At 33.1% G+C, this 16,656-nt stretch overlaps 2 protein-coding genes across 5 annotated transcripts; one reads left to right on the top strand and one right to left on the bottom strand.

The window, feature by feature from the left end:
* Positions 131-3,751, top strand: LOC105157007. Its single transcript, XM_011073297.2, has 6 exons — positions 131-444; positions 797-902; positions 1,525-1,569; positions 1,844-1,952; positions 2,724-2,955; positions 3,328-3,751. The coding sequence occupies exons 1-6, from the start codon at positions 397-399 to the stop codon at positions 3,505-3,507; spliced, it is 720 nt and encodes a 239-aa protein (XP_011071599.1). The 5' UTR covers positions 131-396; the 3' UTR covers positions 3,508-3,751.
* On the bottom strand, positions 5,773-13,191 carry LOC105157006 (bifunctional riboflavin kinase/FMN phosphatase-like). 4 transcript variants are annotated; one of them, XM_011073293.2, is made up of 12 exons: positions 13,005-13,191; positions 9,264-9,346; positions 9,022-9,168; positions 8,407-8,593; positions 7,578-7,708; positions 7,376-7,445; positions 7,210-7,275; positions 6,859-7,013; positions 6,688-6,783; positions 6,364-6,515; positions 6,196-6,279; positions 5,773-6,116 (listed from the first exon to the last, which is right to left on the bottom strand). In XM_011073293.2, the coding sequence occupies exons 3-12, from the start codon at positions 9,089-9,091 to the stop codon at positions 5,973-5,975; spliced, it is 1,155 nt and encodes a 384-aa protein (XP_011071595.1). In that variant the 5' UTR covers positions 9,092-9,168; positions 9,264-9,346; positions 13,005-13,191; the 3' UTR covers positions 5,773-5,972. The 4 variants fall into 4 exon arrangements, with proteins under 4 accessions (XP_011071595.1, XP_011071596.1, XP_011071594.1 ...); XM_011073294.2 differs by having other exon boundaries at positions 9,022-9,163; XM_011073292.2 differs by lacking the exon at positions 9,264-9,346.

Genomic DNA, 16,656 nt, shown 5'->3' with positions numbered 1-16,656 from the left:
TTGATAATTCGATTCAACTATCAAAATTATGTGATAGAAAGTCTGTTTTATCCTTTGTTATTTTTCCTCTGAATTATGATTAATTAGAATAGAATACAACTACAACTGTTCTTTCAAAATTGAATTCTAGAAAGTGAATCCATAATGGCAATCTCGAAAGACAAGAGAAGTCGCTGATTGGAAAGGGCGACAACGGATTTTGAGAAACACGGGCGCCGTCGGTACTAATTGGACGTGGCGATTGGTCATTCCATCATTACATTAGTGGATCAGTTCGTTAGGGTTCTTGACAGTTGAGCTCGATTAACTGCTGCTTTTTGTATAAATATGCTTGTGGAGATGGAAATCAGCGTCTGAAAGCTCGTTCGTGAAATCCATTTGCACTTCATCAAGAAAATGGGTGAAGCCCTTTTCGATCTCGAACATGTTCTTCGCTCAAAAAAGGTGCATTTTTTTTTTTTTGTTACCTTTACTTGCACTTTTATGCAGTAGAAACGCGTTGATGTTTCCTTGTTTTGATAAAAAGTGCTGATTTATTAGGATTTTGGATTGTTGGGACTAGTTGTTGAATACTTTAAGAGGGGTTTTTGATTTGATTTCTCGAAATTGTTCCTCTTTTTTTTTTTTTGGTAATGGTTAAGGGTGGGGGAATTGACCCGTTCAAGACAAAATGTCGTGTGCCGAGTTTTTTGTTGTATTAGGGATTAAATTTGCGCAAAATCCAAAATTTGCTTGATTTTAGTATATTTATATTTAAATTTTCCACTTTGTTGAGAGTCTTGAACCAAAATATCAGGAGCAATTGACACTGGAAGAAGCAAATGTATTGCTGCAATGGAGGGCTCAGGCTATGAGAGACTTCACAGTTGGTTTCGGTGGTGGTTCAATTGTTACTTGGCTAGGTATGCATATTGACGATCATATTATACATTCTCGGTTAGAATTGTTTTATGCATCAAAGTTATGCCCCTCTAAATATGGATGTGTTTGCGTGCTTGTTCGTGTTGTGCACACAAAAAGTATAGTACCCATTAGAATTTTAAGGAAGTAGCTGACATAGAATATAAAGTGCCCTTGAAGACTAGTTGTCTATCATTTGCTTGTTTGGTGCTGAAGAAGAGGTAAAGAAAAATAGAGGTTTGTTGAAAAGTGAGGCCTAAAAAGATGCTAATTGCGGCTCTGTTTCAATGTGTTAAAACTGCGACAAGTTCTCTAGTTGCTTGATATGTCTGAGCTTCTGAAATGTGCTAAAAGGCCCTTGGATGGTGTGACATTCTTAAGTCGATCTTTAGAAGTCATTGATATAGAGTAAATAGAAAGTCAACTTGTGTATGGAAGGGAAAAGACTAAATATTCACAGCATTACTCTGCCATGTCTGGTGTTAGCCTTTAATATGTCTGTTCTATTGAGGTTGGATGTACGCCACTTGATTGCTTCTGATATTTTTTGTTATCAATTATAATCTTTTTTGGTGGGTGTTAACGTTGTTGCCTGACCAAACCATCCGACTTTATTTTTGTCAGCGACCCAAAGGCTACGTTATCTACTCCGCCTTAACATTACACTGGGTGAGTGATATTGTTCCTGTCTTCGTTTTCTTATTTGCAGATCCTTTACTTTTGAACCTTTACTTTTCTAGTTTGATTGTCTGCATATGTTTTATCAGTTTTGTTGTGACAACTAATGTAAGACCATTTTCGAAAAGATAAGGAACACTTGCTGTCTATTGCTGCAGTCAAAGTGATTATCCACTCACATATTCCAGTTGCAACTATGCTCATCTATATTGACCGTATTAATGGTCACTGTAACAGAATGATCCATTTTCTGCTTTACACTTAGGGGCTGCTGCTGCTTGTGGATTCTGGAGAGTTGGTAGGTCCGTTGAATCATCTGTTGAACATATTCTTTCACTGGAAGGGACTCGGATACAGAGAGAGTTGGCAAACATGTAGGTTCTTAACAAAATCAGTTAGTTTTGCACTTCATTTCATTTGGCTGGTATATGGAAATTGACAAATTGCTACTAGATAAGCATTGATTTTGTGCTTAATGTATTGGCAAATTGTTTATATATATACTCAGAGCTACCATGAAAACTACTCGTTGGTTCTTAATTTGATTTGTTCTCTAACCTTAGGAGAGTTCTCCATTCCTACGATTTATCCGTTCGGGTCCCCACAATCTAATGCTTCAACAGGAATACTTTATTTATTTTTCGGCAATGTCGACCAGCAGTTGTAAAGTAGGCAAAAAGCATTTGCTTCATCAAGATATCATTTACTGTACATATTATAATATAGCAACTGGATGATATTCATCTATTTACTAAAGATGAGATTAGAAAACTCAGAAGTTGATCTTTAGAGACCAATGAGTTTTTCTGTATTCCAGACTTTTTCTCATATTGATACTTGAATATTTATTATGAGAACTTGCTTTGGCATCTGAATGTTTTGGTCGGGATTGTAGTAGCTGAAACACTAGCAGAATTTCCTTGATGGTAGCTAATGTTTCTATTGCCTGAATAAATAACCCTGCTCCCTAGGTTCTCTATGAGAAGTCCTAATATTGTGTTTAGATCTTTCTTAAAGACTCATAGAAACAACTGATTATTTTCTGCCATCAATCTTGAGATTTCTTCTGTTATGCTGTATTCTTCTGTTTCCATCTATATATCTTGTTTGGGTTGGTAATTTCTTTTGCTTGCATTTATCCTTAGAATGTTGATGAAGTATCACAATGATCCATGGGTGATGCAGCGTCTCTCAAAGCATTTTTACTCAGAAGAAGTTTATGACGATTCATCAGTAGACAGGCCAACACTTAGGTGGCGTTTCCGTAACTTTTTTGGAGATCCTGTTACTCGTTCCGAGAGTACATCCTACAGGGACGAAACTGATTCTCAGAATAATGATGTCAAGAAAACTACAACCGAGCCAAAGCACGTTAATGTGAGTGAATCTTCCAGAATTTCTAAATTTTAAGGATTAAAACGACACAAGGGAATGTGGTCAAGGAACAAAATTGCATCAATGATCATATATATGTTGTCATTAACCTTTTAATGGCCTTCAAAGCATAGGACTTAAAATAGCAAATTGTGCTAATTTTTATTTCTTGGTGCATAAAGCATATCGTCGCACTCTTTTCTTTGTCTTGATGAATAACAGATAAGCTGACCCCCCTCTTCCATTACTGAGGGGCAAGTTTTAAGGAACTTTGCGTGATAATTCAACGAATATATTATGTTAATTTACAGTGGAGGGCTGAAGTAAATATTCATATTATGGAATGATTATATCCGTGTTTTCCCCCAATATTAGGTGGATACTGCCTGGGACATTATGGAGAACCCATTTGATCTCATTTTTGGGCAACCTGGAGATGTCGAAACTGTTCCTCATGCTGATACCCCCAGCGTATCATCTTTGAGACAGAGGCGTAGAGAGAGACGAGCTCGTCGTAGGCATAGGAGGCATCATCAAGATGAATCTGATGTTTGAAATTCCTGAAGATTCTGTCTCCATTAATTTGAAAAATAACGAAGTTGGAACCTTGTCGTTCTGCATCAGCGCTTGCTGAACTTTCAGCTATGTCAGGTAACATTGAAACTCTGTTATGACCATTTGTATGAAATATTTATAGCATTTGTAAAACCATGTGGATTACATGTTACTTGTCTAAGTCTTGAAGGAGAGAATTCCCTTTTTTTCTTTTCTTTAGTCAGAAAATATATCTTTTGCTTCATTTGTTCTGGTAACAATTCTCATTTAGATTGAAAGGTGGAAATCATCCTTCCCAGAGTAAAAAGATAGATTTTAGAGAAAATCCCACACAACCCAAACCCTATATGACACTTCCTGAAATGTTTACAAGCAACTGTACGCGTTTTGTACTGTGCAAGAAAGACATTGTCTTGCATTACTACTCTTCTGCGGTCACCCCATACGTGAGCACGTTTAGGCCATTCTTTTTATTTTGGGTAAATCGCATAAAATTCTGGTGTATTTTTATTTTTTAGGTAAAACCTCCCTATGTTAATTTTATAGACAAATAAGTTCTTGTGTTTTTAAAATAATACACACTCTCTCCCTCCGTTAATTAAGGTTAACAGTGTTAGATTTTTCAAGGAGTTGACAGTTATGTCCTTGTAATGATAGTTAATCTTCATTAAATAAGAATGAAGGGTTTAGATTTTAAACATATCAAAAAAAAAGAGAAAAATAGACGTTTACAAATATAAATAATCTCAAAAAGTGTTAAAAAAGAAACTCAATCTCATTTTAGGCGTGTGATATGCATTATTCGTTAATTTCTAACGGGGTGAGAGGGGGTATTTTGTTGCCTTTTAAATAACACGTGGTTTTTTACCTATTAACATAACATAGGGGTTTCATGCTATTTTTCTAAAATATAGAGGTGTTATGCAATTTATCCTTTTATTTTCTTCAACTGAAGAATTCACAAAGTTTTAATATATCAATTTTATTGCTATACAATGTTCTATTTATATATTTATGCATTTTTTCACATGGATTGAGTGCAGGTTTAATTATATTTTCATTTTAAAAAAATTATAAAAATATATTTAAAATAAATCATAACAGTCCGCAAATTCAAAAAAAAAAAATTTGTTTTCAGTTTTTCAACTGAGAGTCGAAGGCACATAAATTTTTTTTTTTTTTTTAATTTTAAACCGCGACTCCAATTCTCCAATTCAGCTGGCAGCCGAATTGACAAGTGAAGGTCAATTCGTCTGTCAGCCTACTTTTTGCTTTATTGTTAATTTAATATATATAATTATATATAGAGTACATATATATTTAAAATATCTAAATATAATATGTATTAATATTTTTATTTTTTCACCCTCCTAAAAAGTCATGCTCCATACAGACAGGAAGTAAGTTCTTCTTATTCTAAGCATGCTTATGCTAATTATATTCTTTACGGGAGTTCGGAAAAAAAAAAAAAAAAAAGAGAGAGAAGAAAAGAAAATTCATCATTCGGACCCCATCTCTAAGATTTCTACTCTAATAAGTATCGGAATCTCAACTTATTGATGTGCATAAAAGTAGATTAGCCCAAAAAGGCCCAAAAGATCCAAAAAGAAAAAAGAACGAGAGGCCCGTAACATCCTAGGAGACCCAAATCATGAGAGGCCCCAAAAACACTTGATAGGCGGCCTTGGCAGGTGCCCCTTAGAAAGTAGACATGCGGACAGCCTTGGTAGGTGCCCCTTATTAAGTAGACAGACGGACGACCTTGACAGGTACCCCCTAAAAAGTAGATTGGCGGCGACCTTGGTGAGTGCCTCCTAGAAAACAGATGACAAAGGAAGGAGGCCAATATCCTCAAGATCGGCCCAAGAGGGAGGCTCACTGGGCTCTGCCCAAGGAAGAGCCCCCCACCCCAAAATCTCTCCAAGGACGAAACCCACAAATTTGGCCTAAGAAGAAGGCCCAGTACAAAAGCCCGCTGCATCTTTCCAAGGCCAATCGGCAGGGAGGAAAGTGCCATCAAAGAGTTGGGCTCTTTAGTTTAAGAGGACTCCCCACCAAGTAGGAGTCTACATGAAGGAGTCCCCCTTCATCCAAAAGTTTAAATAGGTGAATATTAGTACCCTTGAGATAATTCAGGAGGCAAATATATTTATCATTAATTTTAAGTTACTCTTTTTCCAAATTATATATATTCCAAGAAAAAAAAATTCAAACGTTCACATATCAAGTGAATCACTTGAAATGTAAAACATCATACAATTAATATATTAAACTTGTCAATTATTTGACCAAACCCGACATAGGCTAGAATTTTACCTTTATTCCATTACAAGATTTTGCTTACACGGATAAGTATGGTAGAATACATCTTGTGCTTGTTTTACATCAAAATAGAGTTTCACGTCGTAATATCCGACGACATTCGGAATTAATCGAGCCGCAAAAAGAAATTAACGGGTAAATAACTAGGAACTCTGCTGCTGCGGAGAGCTTTTCAAGTATTGATCGTCCCTGTACTTGGAATACTGGGGAAGTTCAAGGGCTGTTTCTGCAATTTGCCTGTCCTCATGGATCTTTGCTACCAGGCTTTCAAGGGATGGAAAGTTGGCCTGTAAAGCAACACCATAAGCAATTATTGAGTACAAATTAAAGCAAAAATAATGACTATAAAGTACCGCTGTGGAGTACCTCCTGCCGTATATAGCCAACAATAGCAAGACGCAGATCCTCGCCATAAAAGTCCTCGTTAAAATCGTGAAGCAACCATGGCTCCTGTAGTATTGTCACCGGGTAAGAATGATACATGAATCAGACAAAGTAAAGTTGAAATGCAGACAATTAAGAAGCATAACTCACAATTGTCTTCTCGGTGTTGCTGAAATAAGGATTCCAACCGATGCTCATTACCATCTTATAAACACCTCGAGTTGCTAATCCAGCCCACCCGAAATAAACTCCTGAAGGATGTTCTGAGAGGATTGCAGAGTAACCCTCTATGGATAAATTAGCTGGAAGATAAGGAGAAGAAGAAAAAACTTCATTCACAACACATGAAAAATGCAACTTGTAGTAGTTAGTGGTAATATTATCTATAAAAGTACCTCAAGCATAGATACAACATAAAAATCAACAAGAATGTCCTTGTTTGTTTCATTTAAGAGAATTCATAAGTCGAGAAACCTGTGGGAATTCCGAGCACCTTTGAGCCACGGCCAAAACCTTTGATGACAGGACCACCAATGTACCAAGGTTCTATTGGTAATGTACCTTCTATCCCTGCGGCAGCAGTTTAATAAATTTGTAGTGTGATACACTATGTTAAAAATATGCAAATTAGTTTAAGAGGCTCACAGTCTTCGAATGCAGGTAGGCCCCATTTTTCTGGTTGCAAATCTAGTAGGGAGTTAATCACCTCATCTGCGGAGGTGAATAGGTGGGATTGTTTAGGAAGGGATGGGACGGCAACCACTTCCATACTAGCTGCCTTACCAGCAGTAACACCTGGCCTAGATATAATAAGCAATCCTCACATAAGCATTTGCAGTAGTAATAATCACATTGGCTGTGGGCATCCATGGTTACACAGATTTCAGTGAGAATGGAAAAACATCTAAGATTTACATAAATAGAAAATCAAAGAAACTCATAATTGAAGTGTTCAAAATTCTGGATGGCTTATCCGCAATGCTTCATGATACTTACGGTGAATCTTCAATAACAAGACAGCTGGAAGGATCTACCTTAAGCCCCTTAGCAGCTTTAAGATATCTTCAACAAATGAAAAACCATTCACTATAAGCATTGATTCAATTCTTTTATGACAGAAGCATAAATAAACGCAAAGTCTAGTTAACGTATTCCATCTTACATCTCAGGAGATGGCTTCGGGCTGGTCACTTGATCACCACCTATAATAAAAGAGAACGATTCTTTCCATCCTACAATTAAATTTCTGGTCAATGAGATCACATAGGTGATGCAAACAAAAACCATACAGTTATGTAGTCATAGAAAAATAAACTTACATAGGCAGAATGTAATGATTTAGCTGAGATTTCAAACATAAATACCCTGATGATAAGATAGCTTTGTCTCAATATTTTCCTTTGACGAATTTGAAGCCAAGGCCATCGGGATGCCATGACACCTTAAATGGTTGATTAACCTGCTGGCACCAGGTTGAGCTTTGATGTTGCACCACCTACCATAAAAGTTAGAGATATAATCAGTTAAATGATGATGAAGCAATCTCAGAAGACAGTTCTGCAACACTCATATTTTAGACCTTAACATGAGAAAAAGCAAATTTTTTCAAGGAAAAGAGCTTGAAACATTGTGTATACTTCTTCAACTAATGCAAGTCTAGTACATAAAACTTTCTGGAGTCTCAAATTTTCAAAATAAAATAAAATAAAATAAAATAAACAAATAAAATTGGTACCTGTACTCTTCACATTTAGCAGAAAATTTCACTAGGCAAACATAGTACGTTAAACAATTATGGAGTTGTGGTTTCCTTTCCTGAAACTTACTTTTGCAAAATGTGGTCACATATACATGTACGACTTGATTTCTTTCCCTTCACAGAAAAGAGAGATGAAAGATTGTTTTTAAAAAATTCACCAGAGAGCATTCAAGAAAATCCCCTATCTCAGCAACTTGGCATTAGTTTCTCAACTCATAAGAGTTCCAAGAGTGGTACATGCCGACATCATTAGACTATATCATGCTAAAAGTTTCGGACTTCAAAATAACAGACACAGTTATTAGACTCCATTATTTGTAAGCATGACCTTGTACAACCAAGAAGAATTCAACCCCTAGTAGGGTATGATTTTAATATTGGCTAACTCAATTAATATAAAAAGAAGACAGAAGCTAAGATACAAGTAATATTACTTCTCAGAGAATATTGGAGTAATTTCTGATAGAAGTTCATCTGTAGACAAGGGAAGTCCATAATCTTCAACAATAACAGTAGCAGCTTCATAGGGTGTCCTTCCTACAATTTTCTGAGCGGCTTTTCCATCCCATTGCGTTCCATACTTAACCAAGAAAGCACTCAGAACATTGCTCACAATGTCATCTGACATAAACAAATTTTACATCAAAGTTGGAAGACAAAACACATGCAAACAATTAAGAAGTTCAATACAAACACTGGATGAAATTATTTCAACACTAGAACTCAAATATAAAGCATATATTGACAGTTGAATGGTTAGTTTAACAAATTTGATATAAACAAATACTGATAAAAGAAGCAGGCAATGAAAAAGGGGTAGAAATCAATGACTAACAGCACATTTAATAATTAGATCTGATAAAAGCACATAAAAAAATGCAGTCATTCTCTACATTCGTTCATGAAGATGAATTCAATATGTAAAATGTCATAGTGAGATGTACAAGACTATCCTCATGTCATTGCAGAGAGAATCATAGACATGCCAAAATTTTGAACAGAAATCCATTATTTCCCATACATTAGTTCAACAGCCAGCTAAAGCCTACCTGTGTTAAGAAGCGTTCCATCCAAATCAAGGATAACACATGACACAAGCTTCCTGAAAGGCTTTGCCATTGAAATGTTCCAAATGTAAAGCAAAGCTTATGATTCCATCAAGCGCAGGTGGTCGTAAAGAAAGCACTGCCACTGTCCTACATTGACAATGTACCATGACACATTAAAAAGGAATTCATGATAGTGTTTGGATTTGATTCAAGAAACATAATTTGCAATATTGACAATGTACCAGAGCAGAGTGCATTATTTGCAATAGAGAGCGGAAACATATAATCCACAACAGCAACAAAATTGGCAAATCAAATATCCATTCTGTAATTCAAGTGACATAGAGTTAACGAAATAATCCAAGACGAACCATACAAACCACAATTGTCATAATTATAGAACAAAAGTTTACTCCAAATGTTTGATTTTACAAATTGAAAATCATGTTCCTCTCACGGAAGAGAAGGGGAAAAAAGAACACCACAGATTCGTCCTTTTATATCCATCAATTTTATGCGAGGTATTTTACGCTCATGAAGTGAAAACATATCTAGCGCAAGAAGGTATGAGCAGTAACATATCAGAATTAGAAAGTGCCTTGATTACATTCAATATCCTAGTTACTCCCATGTAACACATCATTTTCACATAATACTGCAAAATTTCCGAAGTGTTGAGCGACAAGAGAAAATAGAAATGAATAATAGAATTCCAATGACATCTTAGTACCATGTGAATGTTCAAAGGAACAAAGAATTCAACAGATGGACAATTTACCATCCGTCAATGAGAAAAGAAAATAAGTTTACCGGTTCCAAATATATAATTCTAAGCCAGCAACCTTCTAACTTCTAGGCTTTTATCTTCTATCAAGTTATACTCAAATTTCTTCTACAATGTGACCACAAAAAGTGATACCATTTGCAATTCCTCCGTAAAAGGAGAAAAGCTGGCGTGCAGATCCTCAATAAAAAAGTTCTAGGAAAAGAGTGAGGGAGATTAGTTTGACAGTATTAGAGTTTACAAAGTGCACAAAGAGCAGGTTGAGAAACAAACGATAAGGTGTTGACATGTCTGCTGGCCAATTTCACACAAGATTAAAATCGAAGTATAACACGATCTTAATAATACTTTCACTCACCTTGATAGACTACCACAATTCCTGGTTCGATTATCAGACAATCTAAGACAATCAAAGTTGAATAAAAATCATAAAATTCAAAAGAAGAGCAATATAGAAAAGAAGCTTTTTCTGAATAACACAACCCACAATCTAATAGTTGAATCCTAACTATAAAATTAGCCACCTGATCAACTAAAAAACAATTGTGGAAATACAGAAGAAAACACACCAGTAATTTGTTCTACCACTGAATCAACATTCCAAACAACTCATGACTTCAAAAACTAGTTAAACATTCAATTAAACAACCAAACAAGATTAGAGAGTGAAAGAAAAAATGGATTCTTGGTAAGTACCCAAACAATGGATTCATAATTTTTCAACCAATGAGTGGAATCTTGAATTATACACACTCACATGCACTTCACATGATTACAAGAAAGAAAGTAAAAACACCACTTGTAGATAGTCTGCGCTTTGTCTTGAGAAAACACTTATCGGAACATAACAACACAAAACAAGATTACAGAAAAACAAAGACATATCCGCCCTAGGGCCGGCTACACAATTTGCCTCTTCTCATCTTCAAAAACAACTAAAAAGTTGGGAAAGGGGTCCAAAGTGGTGGGGTTTAACTTTCCAGAGTTTTGGACGGAACCCGTTTTGTTTTATGACGGGGCTCCAGACATCTTATTCATAATCTTCTGTTTTTTTTTTAATAATTATATTTACACCTCAAATTAATGATTGATTTATATAAATTATTTTTATGTTTTAAAAAATTACATACATATTCACCAGAAACATCAATTTCACTTATATAAATCACCTCAATTTTTTTAAATATTTAGACATTCACCCCCCAGAAAACATATCAACTGGACAAACTAACACTATGTCTAGATTGTCATTGGCGGTTTCTGTAATTACACAAAAATATATGAATAATTTATATAAATAGACCATAAATTAAAAATAAAACATAATTTTATCCCTATTTTTATGACGATTCTAATTTTTAGAATTAATTACACCGTCCTCATAAATTTGGGGTAATTATTTTAATAATATAAAAAAAATATACACAAGTAGTGTTGTTTTGAAATTTTTAAAGATATAGGCAGTACCGCGATTTTTAGTGCAGTGCTGCCATTTTTATTTAAAAAAAAACAAAACTTCGATGGCACTGCAATATTAATTCGCGGTGCCATTTTCTATATTAAAAAAAAACCTTGGATGTTTTTGTCCCTAAGGATTGTGCCTATTTCATTTTCAAATTACTAATATACATGGTTTATCAATTAATATGATACGGATGGTTTATCAATTTATAAGGTTAATAATATGGGTAAACTACATTAATATTTTTTGAGGTTAGATCAAATTACACAAACACCGTCTGTGTTTTATATTAAATTAAAATTATTTTTTTCTATAAAAATATATTCTAATAATAATAATAATAATTTTTTGCTCGGTATCGTTACTTCAATTAAGTCACACGATATAATTGATGTCAGTTTTAATTTCATTTCTTTTAAAATATAAGTTACAAATAAATTGGCTCTTAAATGTTTTAATTGGTCATTTACCTTCTTATTATATTACGTCGTTTCGAAATAATAATTTAATTGTGTATGTATATTATCATCTTTCATTTCTTCCTTTGTTTTTTTTTAGTAAATTACAACGAGTTCTATTAAAATTTGGTATAATTATAAATACCTTTTTATTGTTTGAAAATTGTCACTAATACCCCCTGATGTAATATAATAAGAAGATAAATGACCATTTAAAAAATTTAGGAGCCAATTTATTCGTATTTATATTTTAAAAGAAATAAAATTAAAACTGACAGCAATTATATCGTGTGAATTAATTGAAGTAACGATACTGAGCAAAAAATTATTATTATTATTATTAGAATATATTTTTTATAGAAAAAATAATTTTAATTTAATATAAAACACGGTGTTTGTGTAATTTGATTTAACCTCAAAAAACATTAATGTAGTTTACCCATATTATTAACCATCTAAATTGATAAACCATCTGTATTATATTAATTGATAAAACCACGTGTATTATTAATTTGAGGATGAAATAGACACAATCCTTAGGACAAAAATATCTAATTTTTTTTTATATATATAGAAAATGGCACCGCGAATTGATTTCGTGGTGCAACTGAATTTTTCTTTCTTTTTTTTAAATAAGAAAAGGCACCGCGATTTGAAATCGAGGTGCCGCTAATTTTTTTTAATAAAAATGGAAGCAAGGTGCCACCTATATCTTTAAAAGTTTCAAAACAACACTACTTGTGTATTTTTTTTTTTTTTGATATTATTAAAATAATTTCTCCACTAAATTTTCTATACTTAATAATTCAAAACTTGCAGGTTTCAGAAAAATATATAAACTTTTAAAATGCAAAAAATACTAAGAAAAATCACGATAATGTAAACATATACAGAGCAGTATGGTTTTATTATATTTTAATTGCAAAAAATTAAATATGTAAGTATTTCTTCAAGAATTAAAACTCTATATTTTAAACTTATACCCAAAAATTAATTATTTTAAACTACATAATTTTGTATGTGAGATGACTTTTGCAGCAACTCAGCAAATCCGTTAGTTCCGGCTCGAATTCAAATATAAAATTTTTAACTCTAATTAAAGAATTACAATTATGAAAATTTGCAAAATTTATAAAAGCAAAACAAAAACAGAAAATGATCCAAAGCAAAAAATGGGGTTACAGAAGAACCTAAGAGCCATGATTTTCGAATTTTTTACAGGCTTCGTTTGAAGTTCGTATAAATCAAACAATAGACCTTAAGAGATGTAATGGCAAACCTTTTCGCGCTTGGCCGGCATCACAGCAGTTCCTTTCCTCGTTGCAGACGGCACTGGTAGATGGATTTGGGGTTAGGGTTAGATTTGAAAATTGGGGTAGAAAGAAAAAACAGTTGAGTGGTGGTGATGGTGAGTCGTGAGAATTGAGCAATGAGAAAGAAACTGCGGTTTTTAGAATTTAGAGTTGTGAGAAAGAAAGAGAATGAAGATAATGTATATTTTTTTTAATAAAATTATTGTTTTGTATATTTTTTTTAATAGAAGTATATTGTTACAAATACTTATTATTGTATTAATCATAAAAAATATTAAAAATATGATACAATATTTAATTTATTGTTATAAATATAATTAATGAGTTGAGTAATTGAATAATTAATAAAAGTATATAATATATATATATAAATATATACATTAAATTATTAAAATACTTGCACATAATTTTATGTAGTTATTAATATTACTTAAAAGAAATAATATAAGTTATTTTTTAAAAATTGTTGATTTCAATATATACCAAAAAAATTAAAAGACCAATTTTTTAAACCAATGTACAAAATAGTGATTGATCTCATTATGTATATATAATAAAATAATAATTAAATAATTAAATTATCCATCCATCATTAATTGACTATTATTATTATTATTATCTTTAGATTAATTTATAGGAATCACCAAATTTTGACATAAATTTGTAAGTAATAAAATAGATTGTATATATGTATCTTTATATAAATATAAACACAGTACCCCGTTACCCGCACGATGCAGTCTTGACCTAGGATCAGAAGTGGGGGAGATTGGATCGTGGACTGATTACATTCGTCGATCGGGGTGCCCAGTCGTACACTGAGGGAGACAGCACAGTGCGCTCACGCTGACCACAGGGACACCCACCATGGCGGCGTGATGGTCCTTAAAAATACAATGGCCGAATATGATAAATCTACGTCAAATGTTGATTTAATTAGTAAAAATAGAACAACTACTCGAGCATTTTGTCATTGTCAAACGCATTCTTTCTTATATGTGATGCCGATGTCTTACATTCGTCGATCGGGGTGCCCAGTCGTACACTGAGGGAGACAGCACAGCGCGCTCACGCTGACCATAGGGACACCCACCATGCGGCGTGATGGTCCTTAAAAATACAATGGCCGAATATGATAAATCTACGTCAAATGTTGATTTAATTAGTAAAAATAGAACAACTACTCGAGCATTTTGTCATTGTCAAACGCATTCTTTCTTATATGTGATGCCGATGTCTTACATTCGTCGATCGGGGTGCCCAGTCGTACACTGAGGGAGACAGCACAGCGCGCTCACGCTGACCACAGGGACACCCACCATGGCGGCGTGATGGTCCTTAAAAATACAATGGCCGAATATGATAAATCTACGTCAAATGTTGATTTAATTAGTAAAAATAGAACAACTACTCGAGCATTTTGTCATTGTCAAACGCATTCTTTCTTATATGTGATGCCGATGTGTTTTAAGATTTGAATAATTCCCTAGAAATTGACAGCTTTATATGGTACAAGTAAAAATATTCTATCTATTTTGTTTTTAACTAATCGATACTAATTCACTGACCTTTAACTATTTAAGTATTTTTTACTCAATACATCGTTCTTTACATGACCAACAATATTTGTAAAATTTTCAAAAAATATTGGGCAATATAACATTACTGCATGCGTAATGCAAAGTATTTATTGTTCGATTTATCAAGTAAATATTTTCACCACAAATATAAACGCCCATGAAATTATTTTCAACGCACCGATTTAATATAAACAAATCTATTCAACACCAAAGCAACTGAGATTTAATTTTTTTTTTAAATTATGTATTATATATATTATATATTATTTAATACATAATATATGTGAAATGTGATCAATAATTACTACTAAAAAATAATTATTAACTTATGAAATCATTGATATTAAAGATATTTACTTTCAGTGTTACTTAGTTAAGAAATGTAAAACTTTTATACCTAACGGAAATACTGTAGCAGTTACGTACACTACTGGCAATATATCAGTACTATATACCTAATTCGTAACTTTATTACTTCAATTATCTATTAAAATTTATCTGTTCACATATAAAATTTTAATGAATGTATTTTCAACATGTTATATAGTGCATTTAACGTTTGTTCACAATTTTTCAACTTAAACCATTTAAATCTTTTGTACTCATAATTTTTCCTATTTCATTGAAATGTTTGAGAAATTTGAAATTTGAGGACAAAATACCAATAATACATACTTAATTCTATATTTTTTATTTAAATTTTATATATTATATTTTTTCATTCCAAATATAAAATCTAACAAAATCAGTTTGGAGACAATACTACAATGTATTTAATTATGCATTAAAATTATAATTATTATTTAAAATATAAAAAGAAATTCCTCAATAAAAAAAGTTACTTAACATAAATATATATATATATATTATATTTCACTAACAAACAAATACTATATACATACACATATATATTACTAAATATATATATAAAAAAAAAACATGATTTGACAATGGACAGTAACTCCTGTCTCCCAAATCCCAATATCAAACCTACACCACTTATTTTATAATATTTTATATTATATCAAAACACAAATCCAAACATACCATCTATTTCAAAACACGTACTTACTTATCTCTATTTTTCTTTCTCTATCTCCAAAACACCAAAACAAAAACACCCAAAACATTAATCCAAACATACTGTTAGACTCCAGTAACAAAGAACCCGTTCCCACACCCACAACTAGCCTCCATAACTAGTCCAAACGATTATCCTGCCCGTGTCCCCATTCTTCACCACGAGAAGGAATGATCCTCACCAACCTCAAGCCCCTCATTGCCTCCTACATTCGAGCCTCCTTTCGGAATTCAACTCACCCAACAAACAACACTTCATCAGAATACCAAGAAATCCAGGATCTGTCAGAAGAACATCTCATACGACTAGCAACTTCAAGATCAAGAAGCAACATGTTCACCCCGGGGCAATTTGAATTTATAATCCGACCCTTTCATGTGGTGCCTCGTGATTTCATCAATCCCTCCCAAACCCAAGGGTGATCATAGATATAAGTCAAGAAAGGGAATCGTTAAGAAAATTCAATACCATATCCTTGTTTATACCATGCCAAGAGACAATCAGGCTCACCAGTGCCCCCAAACGAATATGCACTGGGGAATAGAACATGCACTAAACTTTGTAAAAGAATTATGTAAAATGTAAACCATAACTCAACAAAAAAGAGTTTGGTTAAATGGGATAATATATGCTTACCAAAAGAATATGGTGGCCTAGGGATAAAAGACTTAAAAATACTCAACAAGACCTACGTTGCAAAAAATGTTTGGAATACTATTGTGGGTGTGCGTAATAAATCAACCAGGGTTAGATTTAAAATGATCTATTTGTTGAATAGATACATGTTAAAACTACTAAGTATTGTAATTTTTCACACTATAATAAATTTACGTATAATTACACTAAATCTCAAGAGATAACGGTTTAATTATTCTCGAAAAATGATTTGCCAAAACAATTGAACCCACTCCAAAACATGGCCAACACCATGAATCAATCAATCACACTGACAAATCC

Source organism: Sesamum indicum, linkage group LG3, assembly GCF_000512975.1.
Source record: "Sesamum indicum cultivar Zhongzhi No. 13 linkage group LG3, S_indicum_v1.0, whole genome shotgun sequence".
NCBI classification, from domain to species: Eukaryota; Viridiplantae; Streptophyta; class Magnoliopsida; order Lamiales; family Pedaliaceae; genus Sesamum; species Sesamum indicum.
The sequence above is the reverse complement of the archived record's forward strand: the minus strand, read 5'-3'. Positions and strand labels throughout refer to the sequence as shown.